The sequence below is a fragment of the Mytilus californianus genome, unplaced genomic scaffold (assembly GCF_021869535.1).
Source record: "Mytilus californianus isolate M0D057914Y unplaced genomic scaffold, xbMytCali1.0.p SCAF_1, whole genome shotgun sequence".
NCBI lineage: Eukaryota > Metazoa > Mollusca > Bivalvia > Mytilida > Mytilidae > Mytilus > Mytilus californianus.
Window position 1 is genome coordinate 134,234,488 of NW_026262581.1, and position 16,090 is coordinate 134,250,577.

A 16,090-nucleotide genomic window follows, 5' to 3' on the forward strand; every position below is an offset into this window, starting at 1 on the left:
GCATTTCAGATATAGATTTTAGAGTATCTATATCTGAATGTGTATGGTGACCTTCTCTTAACCTGTTGAGTAGTTCAGCAAACTCACTATCTCCTTTTTGGCGCATTATTGTTTTCAATTCATACAAACTAAAGTTATCTTGCCATAAATTTGCTGCCAAATCTCCATATTCTGTTGCAGTGTTGTTAGTTTGTAACCAGGATTTGTTTTTTTCTCAATCGATTTATGAATTTCAAATAGCGTTATACTACTATTGCCTTTATTTATAGTATGATGTTTTGTGAGCTTTGCTCTTAAGAGTGAATATTTATTTCATGTTATTAACTCTTAAAGTTTGAACCAAGATCCCTGATTTGTAATTAAAAAACAAATACGGCAGACAGAAACTGAAGAGACATTATTGTGGAGATGCGCATCTATTGCAGTAAAACTGGTACTTTAATTTTATTCCATTATTTTTATATTTCTTGTTGCGCAATTTAATAAATAAACTCTTTAATTGTAGTCCGGAAGTAGTTAAAAGTATAAAGAGATAAAAAAAATCTTCTTAACCAACTGTGCGAGGACCTCATGGGTAGTCAAGGTCGTTAAACACCCCCTAGTAGTAACATTTCCTAGAAAATGAGACAAAATGATATTTTACCATTTTTTTTTTGTTAGTAGTTTAGTAGCCAATACATAGTACCTATCTACAAATTTTCAAAAGAGACCTTAAGCTTAGATGCAGTAATGCTATGTTGTCTCTCTGTGGGGTGCATGACATTGAATGTAGAAAAATTTATGATTTCATTCTTAAGAACTTCTGTGTAGTATTTAAGTTATGCCATTACTACATTGTTTGTTGCTTTGTCGGCCAATACGAACACAATACGTGTTATAGGTACTTGAATTATGTTTCTTGTCTGCTGTTTGTAACAAACTCTATAATTGGATGAAAAATTATCTTTGTTGATCTGTTTTGTTCGGAATAACGTTAAAACTTCAATGTTTCAGTCTTAATTTTAAACAAAAATACATTTCTATACTGACGTGTGATGTAAAACTCATCAAAGATACCAGGCTTATGATGTCTAATTGAAAATCAATCTTCATCTTTATTGTCGAGCGTGCAACATTTTGACCCATAGTCACCAGCGTCGGTGCTGGCAGCATTAACATTTAGGTCAGCTATGGTTAACGTTTTTTTCTCGCCTGCGACGAAAGTCGCAGAATCTGAGACATAGGGATTACTATCCGGTTGCAGCGTAGACAAAACTACTAATATTTGTATAAAGTTTTATAGTTAAGAAGGTAGAAGACCTGGATGCTTCATACCTTGTATGCAGATACCATATGTTATGAAGTGTCCGTCTGTCATATGTCTATGGTCCTTGACCTCATTTTCATGGTTTAGTGACTGCTTGAAAAAAATATCGTTTTTTTTTTGTAATGTGAATTTCTTAATTACTATGAGTAATAGGATAACTATATTTGGTATATTAGTATGGGTTCCGTCAAACAGGGTTCACCTGACCTCAACTTCAATTCATGGATCAGTGATCACGGTTAAAGTTACATGATTTAAGTCCGTATCTCAGATACTGCATACAGTAGGTCAACTGTATGTACTGTATGGAATGATTATAATGGATACATGTAAGTCTGACAGGTTTAATCTGACCTTGACCTCATTTGTCAATGTTAGGTTTTTGTGTTTTGGTTTGGTCTTCCGATACTATCAGCAGTATGTTAACTATATTTGGTGTTTGGAATGAGTGTAAAGTGAACATGCTTGTCTGGCAAGTATAACCTGACCTTGACCTCATTTTTATGGTTCATTGGTCAATGTTATTTTTTTTGTTTGGGTCTGCTTTTCAATTACCGTAAGCAATAGGTTAACTATATTTGGTGTATGGAATAATTGTAAGGTGTACATGTCTGTCTGATAGGATTTATCTGACCTCGACCTCATTGTCATGTATCTTTTAAAATGTTAAGTTTATGTGATACTTGTAGTAAACCTTTATCTTAAAGACTTTCAACATTTAATCAATGATCAGTAAAGCAGGGGAAACATTTAAAAAGTATAAAAGTAATAACTCTCTTTGGTATGCATGCAGTTTCCACAGGTGCTTTTTGTCGAGCCTTCGACTTTAGTCGAAAAAGCGAGACATAGCGATCCTACATTCCGTCGGCGTCGTCGTCGTCGTCGTCGTCGGCGGCGTCCACAAATATTCACTCTGTGGTTAAAGTTTTTGAAATTTTAATAACTTTCTTAAACTATCCTGGATTTCTACCAAACTTAGACAGAAGCTTGTTTATGATCATAAGATAGTATCCAGAAGTAAATTTTGTAAAAATAAAATTCCATTTTTTCCGTATTTTACTTATAAATGGACTTAGTTTTTCTGCCGGGAAATATTACATTCACTCTGTGGTTAAAGTTTTTAAAATTTTAATAACATTCTTAAACTATCCTGGGTTTGTACCAAACTTGGACAGAAGCTTGTTTATGATCATACGATATTATCCAGAAGTAAATTTTGTAAAAAAATAAATCCATTTTTTCCTTATTTTACTTTTAAATGGACTTAGATTTTCTGCCAGGAAACAACACATTCACTCTGTGGTTAAAGTTTTTAAAATTTTAATAACTTTCTTATACTATTTTGGATTTGTACCAAACTTGGACAGAAGCTTGTTTATGATCAAAAGCTAGTATCTAGAAGGAAATTTTGTAAAAAAATAAATCCATTTTTTCCGTATTTTACTTTTAAATGGACTTAGATTTTCTGCCAGGAAACAACACATTCACTCTGTGGTTAAAGTTTTTAAAATTTTAATAACTTTCTTATAATATTTTGGATTTGTACCAAACTTGGACAGGAGCTTGTTTATGATCAAATGCTTGTATCTAGAAGGAAATTTTGTTTTCTTCCAGTTAACCAAACTTGGACAGAACCTTCTTACAATCAAAAGATAGTATCAAGAGGAATATTTTTATTGATTTACTTCCTCATTTTTGTTGAGCCTGTGATTAACAGAAAAAGTAAGCGAGACACTGGGTTCCGCGGAACCCTTACGATTTTTTTTATGCAGCTAACATTATGTTTCTTTAATCACTCTGTAATGTCTATGTCATGTTGTTATTAATGTTATGCTCTTAATGGGCCCTTTAATTTGGAAAAATATTGTTTTGTATTATTAAGATACAGCCTGAGGTTATATATTTTAGATATCAATAACTGTGTCAAACGTTCATGGATTGTTATGAAACTTGAACAGAAGCTGCTTCACGATCAAGAAACAACATCTTAAGAAAAAACTGAGTTTTTAAAAACTTTTTTCGTATTTTATTGGTAAATGGACCGATTTTTTTACAGTCAACATCACACTTTGTAGTGACGACGGCAATCGTAGTCGAGACACGGGATTCCGCGGAAACCTTTCCGATTATTTTTAATATGTATACGGTATATATCTTTATGTTTTCAAAATAGGGAGGTATCATGTTTTTGAATGTCCCCTTGGTATCTTCTTTCTTCTTTTTTCTGCTAATTTAATAATTCCAATACATTTTATGTATACGAAAAAAGTGTTACTCCGTGTCGGAACACAGGTCAGTAACCTCTTTATTCCTTTCCGATACATGAGCAAACCGATCACTTTGATAATTCCATCTATCTGTCATTATGTCAACCGTATTTGTCATATTATAAGTTATATTGTTTGCTACCACGTGACGGCTTTAAATAAATCATAACGTCACTAGTTTACTCGAGGTGCGATAAGTGATCTTATATTTGAAGGATCAAAGTAAATCGTTTATATTTATTTATTTTTAACATGAAACTTTTTGTTTGTTTGAATAATTGATCTTTGCTTTTGTATGGACTACAGAAAACTTAAAATCGACATGAACGAACACAAATATCCACTACCAATCAGATTTACTCTGATCAACATTCAATTTTCGACACCTTGCAACATCAATTGATAATCACTTGATTCCTTTAATTCACTCTGGCTAATTCTAACTTGTACTCACTTGGTATAAACCTTTACATTTACTATGAACAGTATGTCAACTATAGTTGGTGTAATTTTTCATGTACAATAATTGAAATGACCTAGCTATTCTTTGAATTGTTTGAAAAAATTGTAAAAACTTTTAACGGTAAATAAGTGTTTTGTAAAAATATTTTAGAATATAGTTTCGGCTTTGAGCATTCCTGATGAAGGAAAATCCAGAAAGGCGCTTCGGACGCATGCAATTTATATATTGTTGTTTTGATTTTTTAAACACCTTAAGACAAAACTTCTAAATTGTTTTATTCCAACAATTACGATATTTCTATATTGAATTTTTATCTGACAGTGAACAGATAGCCGTGCTCGAACATGTAGTAATGGAAAAAGGTAAATTCCGACAAAATATATCATACTAAGAACAATGGAACCGCCGTTGGTGGCCTTCGGCTGTTTTCTGCTCTTTGGTCGGGTCGTTGTCTCTTTGACACATTCCCCATTTCCATTCTCAATTTTATTAATATTGGTTCATGGAAAGAGCTTTTTTGTACCCATTTTTTTTTTTTCAAATTTTTTTTTATTGATTACAGCAACGATGAATATTTTGTTTTTAAATATCAGTGTAACAAGTGTCAAATGTAATTATTTCGAATGGATAAATAGTAAAACAAGATGTATAACTTGATGTCTTTCTGCATGCAATGTATCTGCATTTCAAATAACATGATATAAAGGTAATATCCTAAACGATTGTATGGTTGTGATTATTATAATAAATATTAATCAGTATGGTTACAGACGGGAAGCAAACGTAGATATTGGCCTCTGCTAGAACGGTGAATGATACTGTGTGTGAAAGGTTAGATACAGCAAGTAAGCTATTGTAGCATTTAGAAAATGTTCTAGATGTCACAAAACAGTTTATAGAAATATTGTAAAGGCGACCTGTTATAAGGAATTCAAAATTAATGGTCGTTGTCGCTGGTAACCTGTCTCCTAAAAACTCACATGCTAATGAAAGATATGATTTATTTAGTGAGTTTTGGGAAGTAGAAATTCACCTGGAAGATCATAGAAGTAAATAGTTATCAAAGGTACCAGGATTATAATTTAATACGCCAGACGCGCGTTTAATCTACATCTAATCAGGAATAGATTACCTTAGCTGTATTTGGCAAAACTTTTAGGAATTTTTGGTCCTCAATGCTCTTCAACTTCGTACTTTATTTGGGTATTTTTTAACATTTTTTATTCGAGCGTCACTGATGAGTCTTTTGTAGACGAAACGCGCGTCTGGCGTAAATATAAAATTCCAATCCTGGTATCTATGATGAGTTTATCTACATAAGACTCATCAGTGACGCTCAGATCAAAATAGTTATAAAGTCAAACAAGTACAAAGTTGAAGAGCATTGAGGACCCAAAATTCCAAAAAGTTGTGCCTAATACGCTAAGGTAATCTATGCCTGGGATGAGAAAATCCTTAGTTTTTCGAAAAATTCAAAGTTTTGTAAACAGGAAATTTATATATATGACCATATAATTGATCTTCATGTCAGCACCGAAGTGTTGACTACTGGGCTGGTGATACCCTCGGGGACGAAACGTCAACCAGCAGTGGCATCGACCAAGTGGTGTAAATAGTTATCAAAGGCAGGATTATAATTTAATACGCTAGACGCGCGTTTCGTCTACATAAGACTCATCAGTGACGCTCAGATCAAAAAAGTTATAAAACCAAACAAGTACAAAGTTGAAGAGCATTGAGGACCCAAAATTCCAAAAAGTTGTGCCAAATACGCTAAGGTAATCTATGCCTGGGATGAGAAAATCCTTAGTTTTTCGAAAAATTCAAAGTTTTGTAAACAGGAAATTTATATATATGACCATATAATTGATCTTCATGTCAGCACCGAAGTGCTGACTACTGGGCTGGTGATACCCTCGAGGACGAAACGTCCACCAGCAGTGGCATCGACCCAGTGGTGTAAATAGTTATCAAAGGTACCAGGATTATAATTTAATACGCCAGACGCGCGTTTCGTCTACATAAGACTCATCAGTGAAGTAAAACAATTGTTTAGTTTCAAAGGACTTGTTAAACATGACAGTTTAATATTTTGTTCATGATAATATAACATATATCAATAGATGACTTAGTAAAGTTTTGAGTATTGTTTATCGTGCAGTTTTGTGCTCATGAAAATAAGGATATTACAGAGACAATCAAATAATTGAACTATAGATCTATGCTTATAAGAGCTTCGACAAGTGCGCGAGTTCCAATTGAACTGAATTTGAATTATATTGAGGAAAAGAAGGTTGGTCTCATATCTAGATATGTTTTCCAGAAACTGATGATGATGATTTATAACAAAACAAAACAAGGTCAAATGACTTCAGTATTTCAAATTTCAACTTTCCATTTTTGAGTAGTAACATTCCATTTGCCAAAGCATATGGCGTTTACAAATCTTATTTGATAGATTGGTCTTTTTAAAGCGAGTTTACTAATAAATGTATACTTTAAACTTAAAAACAAGTAAAGTTATGAGAAAGAAAGGAAAAAGAACAACTAAAGTCATCATTTCCAAGGTGGATATTTTTTATTGCCATCACGAATTGGTTGATCGATACGATTTTTTTTTCTAGTGACATTTTGAATCTCTATTAAATCACATGTCTGGCATAATTACAGGTGTGTCCATTTTCCTGACTTTGACACTTAATAGTTGTCATGACTTTGGTATCATATGGTTATGTATACATGTTATACTCACAAACGTATAATTGTCAAAAAGATACTGGGATAAAAGAAGAAAATCTAAATCTGGAGATTCGATATATTGGAGCGATGGTCAGAGATCTACAATTTCAATTGAAGCTAGTTAAAATTTGCAACTTTATTTTGATTAAACAAATAGAATAATAACAATTAATCAAAATTTGTGGTCACAGCCGACATCTGGAAAACCTACATGGTATAAATGAGATGAACACACAATTTTAAATCTTAAAAAGTACTTTGACCCAGTGTTCCAAAGCTGGGCAACTTCGGGAATTGAATCGTTCGTTTCTTTCTTTTTCCTTCTTTTGTACGCATGAAACCTTCATCTATAAAATCTTATTTTCCTGCCTGCGAACCCATGTTGTTAGTAACGTTGTATTTGAAAACGTTCCAATATTTAAACGTCATGCCAAACCGGCATCGCACTTCAGCGAAAGGACCATCGTACTTCAGCGCGAACCATCGCACTTCAGCGTGACCATCGCACTTCAGCGTCCTACATATATACGTCATTCGATTTCTACTATATAAATATATTCTCAAATGTAACTAAAAGTCGGGTAATAATTAAGAATTCTTATAAAGATATAGAGTTATATAAGGTTCTATTGAATTTATACGTCAATATGTCGTATGTCAAGGTCAATATGACAGTCACTGAAAATACGACAAAAAAAAAGAAAGAACGGACGATACCATGATAATATTATAAGCCTGGTATCTTTAATGGTTTTTTTTAATCGAAAAGATTACAAAACACCAATAAGAAACAAAAGACAGACTCGGCAACACGAACCCCGAAAAAAAAACGAGGATATACCCAGGTGTTGTGAAGGTAAAAACCCTCCTGCACCGCTAAAGTCCGTGTTGTCACGGATTCTTACATCAAGTGAAATATATGTGATAATAGATGGAGAAAAGGGGACAAAATCACGGCTATGTCAAATCGGATATTCCTTTTGTCATCTGTAACATAGATAGTCCATAACGATTAAATCGATTGCGTCCGTAATACTTCCGAGGAGATTACTTAAACTTAAAATTAACCATTTGTAAGCTCCTTCGTTATCATTTACCTTCTACCAACAAAATCCTGATATGAAATGAACGCTACTGGTATTGTATTGGTTGGGACATATTACACTAAATGTTCTTGCTGTCGGAATGGGTACACATACTAATGGAAATCTCACAAAGACAAATTGAAATCATCTACCGTTTTTTTGTAAATATTTGTTCAAAACCCTAGTACCCTCATTACCAACTGTGTATATTATGTGTAAGTTAAGGAATGAAACAGGTCTTGCTGCATTTGTAGTATCCTTCATTTCATATTTGGGATATATTCGATTGCCATAGTTACCAAGCTGAGTTGTTCAAAGAACATATACTTAATGGTACGTAAAGCTATATGACAGTTTTAGCTTCATTTCGCTCTACTTTAGAAGACCATTTCGTCAAACCTTTAAGATTATCATGTTAATTACATTATGACTGTACTTTCAAAAACAAGAAGGAAGTGTCACAAATCTCAAAACCCAACCTCTTTCTTCTGCCTAGCCATTCTGTTACTGCTCAGGAAGCTTTGGGAGCAATAAACGTTTTTATAATGGGAAATATGATGATATATTATGCATGGCTATTAAAAATCTCTATACATGCGGGAGAAAGATTTAAACGGGTATTAACACTGATCATTAATGATATTTTCTAAACGGATCCAAATCCAGCAATGGAGAGAGAACACCCGATTTCCAACAAATCAATTCTAAAGGCATTAAATTAGTTGGTGTAAATGTTTTCTTTAAAATCGTTATAAAATAGTACTAAAATTAAGATTGTTACTTTCTCAGATAAAGTAAATCTCGGACTGTTTTGTCCATTCTTTCAAAGTTCTTAAGGTTTCGGTCCCTTAGCGACGACTTTCAAGATATTTGACTCCATTGTTCCTGAGGAAGGTTAGTCAACTGAAAAGCACAAGAAGTCTAATTAACTTTTCAGTCTTGTTTATTTGTAAATTTTTATCACGAAATTTACAATGTTCTTTTTTACCTTTAAAATAATAGTTAGCAGAAAAGTTTTTGGAAATATTGTTCTCTTTAATTCAGTTGTCGTTGTCTTATCAAAATATAAGTTCATGTTAGAATACAAAAATCATAATCAAGTTCCAATTTATATGTGACTTTAAGAATACATAAAATGATAGGAAACATGTACTGTTCAATTGGTTTGATAATTAACAGAACCAAAATTGATTTAAGTATAACAATTGGAAGAAGAACAGGCTTACGGAAATTTAAAGCAAATATTTCTCCTCCCATCTAATTTATTGTTGTCTATTGCCAATCATTTGCAAACCAGTGACTAAACCAGATCGAAGCATATGTCTCGGATATGGCATTACTAATGAAATTTACTACTGGCGTATTCTTTTAATTTTCAGATTTAAATGAGTTTACTATCAAAATTTTGTGTAATAATATGATTTCTTTATTCTGTACTTCGTTCATTTCTGTAATCAGTACCTAAATAATTAATTCTTTAATTTTCCACTGTTATTCTTTATACTTTTGCACCCCATTATTCTCTATTTTGTTATTTTTTTTGCCATTATAGTCTCCATTCTGTCAACCTCAAACGTAGAGCAGACCAATCAAAGAACTATCTTCAAATGATGTTTTTAGAAACTCTGCCTAAGGTTACTGTAACTTATGATTAGACTGTTGTCAGCCTAAAAAGTAAGAAAATATCCCGTCGAGTTAAAGCCAGAACTGTTACCTTCGACGTAACGATACAGATACAGATAATGTTTCGGAAACATATTGTGTCATTTCCCTGTTTGACTCTGAGACTTAATTGTAAATAAATTTTCGGATCTTTGAACATAATCTGTTAATCGGGAGAAAAGCAAGAAAATATTTGGTTTTGGTTTATATAAAAGGTCAGTATATTTTGTTGAGTCTTAAAAAAATTTGACGGTCATAACTATCATTATTTTTCTAACATTTACGAAAGTAGATTATTTCAGAACGAGGCGCTGCCTAGCATTCCACAAACAATTCGACGGGCAAGTGCTCGAAGAATTTTATGCTGAAAGGATTCGATATATTTACTGTGACACATGGTTAAATTATAAGAATGCAGTTAAAACATATGAAAAACTTGCTGTCCCCACAGGTAAACAGCGTTCAGTAAAAAGTGATCGTTAATTATTTGGTATGGACGAAGCTCTTATCTTTCGCCGTCCAGCTAGGCAATATTCTCCGATCAGGAAACAGCCTCCATATAAAAAGATAATCTCTCAATTGGGAGACAAATTGATACAAAACATACCGAAGATCATCAATACAGTCAGGAATACGCTGTTTACCACTACCAGTTACATTTATCTTGCTTCTACATGTAGTTATGGTCAGTGTGAAAAAACACATATCGTCTTGGTACCTGTTTTGACGCGGACCAGAAATGACGCACCGATTTAGTTAACGGTTTTATATTTCTAAACAAAAGCCGTGACGTCATCAACATTTGCTGTACATAACATGATGTTGAAGGTCATCTGACTACAACAAAGATGCCTAAAACTCTGCCCAGAAATGTTATTATTGCTTAAAATATTAAAGACAATGCAATTTCCGCCATTTTATTAAGGTCAAAAAAATTCTACCCTTCCCCGAAAGATTATCAGTCCTATCTCCACTTTGGTCAAGAAAAGTAGGTAACCGTATGCTTCCCCATTTTGTGTTTTTCAAATCACGTGACTGTCATGTGACATGGTTTTACATTTAAGCGGGAATCACTGTAGAACAAATGATCGTCGCTTATATAATTTTCTATGGTTTATTGATTTTTTTTCATTCAATGTATGAAGTATACATTGATAAATGTATTATTGTCAATGTTGTTTAATGAATGCAATTACTTTTTATTTTCAAATATATGGAATATGTATATCACTTTCTTAAATTTTGAACAATTATATACCAAAATATAGGTTACATTTAAATTGATTAAAAATTTGGTGTTACAATCATTATGATCATTAAAGTGAATGAAAATATCAAAAGTTGTTAATAAAATTGAATCTGTTGAACAGTTTTAATTTTAAAGAATCCGGATTGAAGCAATTTTTCGATTATCAGTTACGTGCAAGTGGTTTTTACTGGTTTGTTTACAGTGCGTCATTACTGGTACCCATCATTAGTTGGCAGTCCGTTTGTAATGTTAGCAAACATGAATTTTATTGCTATTACTGTTTCAAATATCAACTGTTTAATGATTGAAATATAATAACAAGTTACCAATCTTTTATTCCATTCCGTTTTTCTAATTCTTTTAAATGGTAGATTAAATGCAGAGACAAAACAACCTTAGGTGCGTCATTACTGGTTCCTCGGGGATAATAGGTAGCCAATTTATGAGTTTCCTCTAGAATGACAGTGTGAAACCAACCATTGTGGCCAAAGGTTGAATAATGGGAAAATTTTAGTTTTAAGTAGTGATAATCGCCATTATATAATAAATCATACAACATTGGACAATATTAGTCCCCTGATCTGGGAATATTGCCTAGCTGTCGAATATTTTTGAATAACTGAGACCTGCCAACTTTCCCGCTTTCTGGGGATATCCCCCATGAGAGGTGTTGACCTGACCCTTATAAAACTCATTTTTCAATTATTTTGACTAAATACTTTTAAAAAGGCATTCAGAGAAGTAAAGAATACATTTAAACACATGTATACTCATTTAAAACCATAGATGTTCAAATTAATTACACTCAGGGATGATTCCAGGTGTTTTCAAATGGGTCCCTTGACCATCAAATTTTCATCCCAATTGGGAATTTTTTTAACGGTCTGATAATTTCTTAACAAAAATTTCATTTATTATTCTTTAAGATTAGATAAGCTTATATCACAAAATATAATGTCCAACATGTTTTTTTTTACATCAAGAATTTCCTGTTTGTAATATCTAAAACAGCCTGTTTCGCAGCAGACTATATTCAAGAAGCACACATGGGTGTGTTTACAAATATTGTGTGTGTACAATTACTCAATGTGTCATATACTTCACTTAAAAAATATTTATGATAATTCCAAATGTGAACTTTGCTGTTGTGTTCAGGATAATTGACTGCAATATATATGACATCATTATGAATTCTTCCTTTATCATTGAAGGTTTTAACAGTTTTAATTTTTTTTTTTCACAGGATGGGGCAGCCAAGGTCTGTGTTATTACTTGGTCACCAAACAACCAAAAGATGGCAGTGTGTACATCAGATAGAGTCATTTTACTGTTTGATGAACAAGGAGAAAAAAGAGATAAATTTTCCCTGAAACCAGCAGATCCTAAGGTTAACTTCACGTTTTCTCTTCATACTACATGTATTGTGTTAAGTCTATAATTCAGTTGAAACCAGTCATTAAAAGAGATATAATAATCAATTTGGAATGAAAATATGTTGTGCCAAAAAAACAAATTTGTTGTAAATACAAAACAATTTGATGAATTGTTTTTATACGACCGCAAAAAATTGTATATTGGTATGACGTTGGTGTCGTCGTCCGAAGACACATTAGTTTTCGCACAATAACATTAGTTTAAGTGAATGGATCTCTATGAAATTTAAACATAAGGTTTATAACCACAAAAGGAAGGTTTGGATTGATTTTGGGGGTTATTGTCCCAACAGTTTAGGAATTAGGGGCCAAAAAGGGGCCCAAATAAGCATTTTTCTAGTTTCATGACAATAACTTGTGGAACAGTGTATGGATCTCTCTGAAATTATACCACAAGTTTCCATACCACAAAGGGATGGTTAGTTATGGCTCAAACCGTTTAGGAATTAGGGGCAAAAAAGTGAGAAAAAACAAGGGTGTCCTGGTTAATGGACAATTACTTAAGTACAAATTACAGTGTAAGGGAGGTAATTCAAAAACTACTTTGAATTACCTCCCTTACACTGCTTTTAAATTATGTATAAAGAACTTTTGTATTGTCTTGAGGTGATTAGCTGTCAATTCATTTTTAGAAGTTACTATTTTAATAATTTTAAAAATGCTGATGAAGGTAAATTAATTTTAGCTATGATTATGTAAGTCATTTTCTATTTTAAGACTTTTATGATGTATTTAAATGGGTAATTATGGTTGCAAACTCCATGGAAATTTCAATTGAAATTATGACCATGACTGAGGGAAAGAATTTTTTTTTGGAAAAAAGGGGGGGGGAGACAATTTTTTCTCCTCAAGATTTCAGAAATCAAAAAGAAAATCCTTCAAATTTTTTTTTTTGGAAAAAAAGGGGGGGAGGTCAATTCGCAACAGCATAGTGTGTTGCACAAAAGCAAAAAATTGAATATAAATTCAAATCAATTCTAAGTTCTTTGACTACAGTTATTCTGTGTCAGAAACCTATTATGTGTCAAATATTGAATTACAATCCAAATTCAGACCTATATCAAGCGCGAATATTGTGTCCATTTTTGCCCCAACTGTTCAGGGTTGGACCTCTGCGCTTGTATCCAGCTACGCTTGGCGAAGCAATTTATTTCTGAATGTCTTAATGATAACAGGGATCAATTATTCTCAGAGGCTGTCTAACGCACTTTCAAGAAATCTTTATACATGCAGGGCTCACGCTAGCAGGCAACTTGGGCGAAAAAGTTGCTTTCAAGTCCGTCACTTCGCTTTGCCCAACCGTCAAAAGCGATATATAGCCGATCTGGTGTTCTAAATAGTAGTGGAAGTGGATCAGCTATGACCGAAATCCGTATTCTAACGATAATAACTACAGACGCACCAATGGAACAGCTGACAGAAGAATAAAGATTCCACAATTGAAAATATTGCATTCCACGTGCATAAAAAACTTTTGGTTAGATCTCCTTGCTAAATATTTATGTTTCCATGTAAATGCATTGTTTCAATTTATTGATTAAAGTTGCTCTACTTTGTTAATTTTATATATCTTTTTAATGAGAAACAAAGAATTTCATAAACATGATAAACAGAATTTTAATTGATATATGATTCTTTCTTTTCTTTTTTACTATAAAAAAGATCTTTTTAGTGCTAGATATATCATGTATATAGTGGGAAGTATCTGACAAGAGGAAAAAATATTATTGAGTAACTATAAAGGATTATTTAAGACATAAACTGAAACAACTGTTACTTTAATTGTATTCTCAGGTATGAATTGAACAATATAAAAAAGAATAAAATAAATAGGATACATACGGCTCTTTATATTATGATAAAAACAAAACATTGTAGCGCCGCGGGCAAACAAGCACGTCTCTTTTAAGTCTCACCATTTCTCCCTATCAGTTTCAAAAAGAGAAGTCACTTCTCCCTATAATTCTTCAGTAGTGTGAGCCCTGTACATGTATGTTTGAACATTAATTTCTGATTGAAATTATATACTTATACCTGCTGCTATTATTTCCTTATTATTTATAATTCTAAGTCCTACATTTCTTAAAAAAAAAAAAATTCAACTACTTTTGGTTGTTTATTTCAGTATGGAAAGAAAAGTTACACTGTGAAAGGTTTAGCATTTTCTCCAGATTCCACAAAGATTGCTGTAGGACAAACTGATAACATAATATATGTTTACAAAATTGGAGATGATTGGTAAGAACATGTTTGAGAATTTATATTAATAAACACTGAGTTGAGTTGCTTGGTCACCATCTATTGCCTAATGTTTTATGTTCTAAGGAGAATTGTTTATGGCAGACCTGTGGTAGAGAAAAAAAGACATGTTTGTTTATGGTCAAATCTGGGCAAAATATTGGGTCTGTCAGCATTTGAATTGTATTTTATTTATTTATTTTTACATAGTCACAATTTGCCACAAGTTTATCCCAGTTCAGTGTCAGAATCATAATTTAGAAAGAAGAGTAAATTCATTAAAAATGAAATCCTCTCAAAAATCTACAATCAGATATTTGTGGCAAAGAAAGATAACTCAATAATTCTGTTCCAGTGTTTTGAAAAAAATGTTCAGGTTGGCAATTAAAGTTAATTAAGTAACCATAAACACATGCACTCATTTTTTTGTGCAAGTGTCTAAATTTAGAACAACTAAGAATTTGATACACTATGTTGAACTTTAGATATGAATAAAAGGAGTTGTGAATTATACATCAATGAGACCGCAAACCAAATAAAAGAAATCTAGTGGCCAAAATAGAGTTTTATACAATACTATAACAAGAGTATATGCAATATTTCAAGCTCTTAATTGATTCCAGTCTGGAAAAGTTGTAATAAATTTCACAGGAAATATCACAGTGTTGTCTGAAGCAAAATCCCTAAATAACAATAGATGTAAAAAAGAAATAGAAGACAACCACTGACCAGATTCTTTACTTTGGACAGGCATATTATCAAGGTACTTACAAGCAGCCTGTTAATATGAAACCATGCTGCCCTACACAAAACATCATATGAAATCATGCTGCCCTACATAAAACATATGAAATCATGTTGCCTTACACAAAACATATGAAATCATGCTGCCCTACACAAAACATCATATGAAATCATTCTACCCTACACAAAGCATATGAAATCATGCTGCCCTACACAAAACATGAAATCATGCTGCCCTACACAAAAATTATGAAATCATGCTGGCCTACACAAAACATCATATGAAATCATGCTGCCTTACACAAAACAATATTTTTTTTGTACATAATAATAGATTTTATACAGCAATTTTATGAACAGTAAGTCACAATCTAGTGCATTGTCCAGAAAAAGCATTTACATCTTGCTTCAAACTGTAAACTAACCCGCTGATGCTTGTTCTAAAAAATCCAAGACAGATTGATTAAACCCCTACAGTATAATTATAATCTTTTTCAGTAAGTCTGTGTAGCCAAAAAAAGTAAATTCCTAAACTTCTTTGCTTTATAAATAAAATTACCAGGTGTAATATCATTCCTACTAAACTCCTGCAGGTAGAATCATACTTTTAGAATAATTCTCAATATTTGTGGTAAAATTTAGCAAAAGCACTGATCAATTTATGATGTCTATGTTCCTGTTGTAAAATGGTTTACCAACGAGAGGACCATCTTTATTGACTTCTGAGATGTCATTGCAAACATATCTAACACACTGAGAAATGTGCTGTACATAAGATGAAGCTTTAGAACAACACCATCACTGTTTATGAGATTTGTCAGAAAGAGATTTAAGTTTGCAAAATATTCTTGGGATAGATTGGTACAAATGGTAGACTTTTGTTCACAATTGTGACATGCGAAAG

General features: G+C 32.5%; 1 protein-coding gene across 1 annotated transcript in view; it reads left to right on the plus strand.

The window, feature by feature from the left end:
• The first annotated feature begins 9,825 nt into the window (after positions 1-9,825).
• The window catches only part of LOC127735126 (intraflagellar transport protein 172 homolog), a 44,678-nt gene continuing 38,413 nt past the window's right edge, over positions 9,826-16,090 (plus strand). Inside the window, exons 1-3 of the mRNA XM_052245207.1 lie at positions 9,826-9,973; positions 12,015-12,158; positions 14,330-14,442. Coding sequence (XP_052101167.1) covers positions 9,935-9,973; positions 12,015-12,158; positions 14,330-14,442 — 296 coding nt within the window. The 5' untranslated portion in view covers positions 9,826-9,934. The remainder of the gene's footprint in view (positions 9,974-12,014; positions 12,159-14,329; positions 14,443-16,090) is intronic.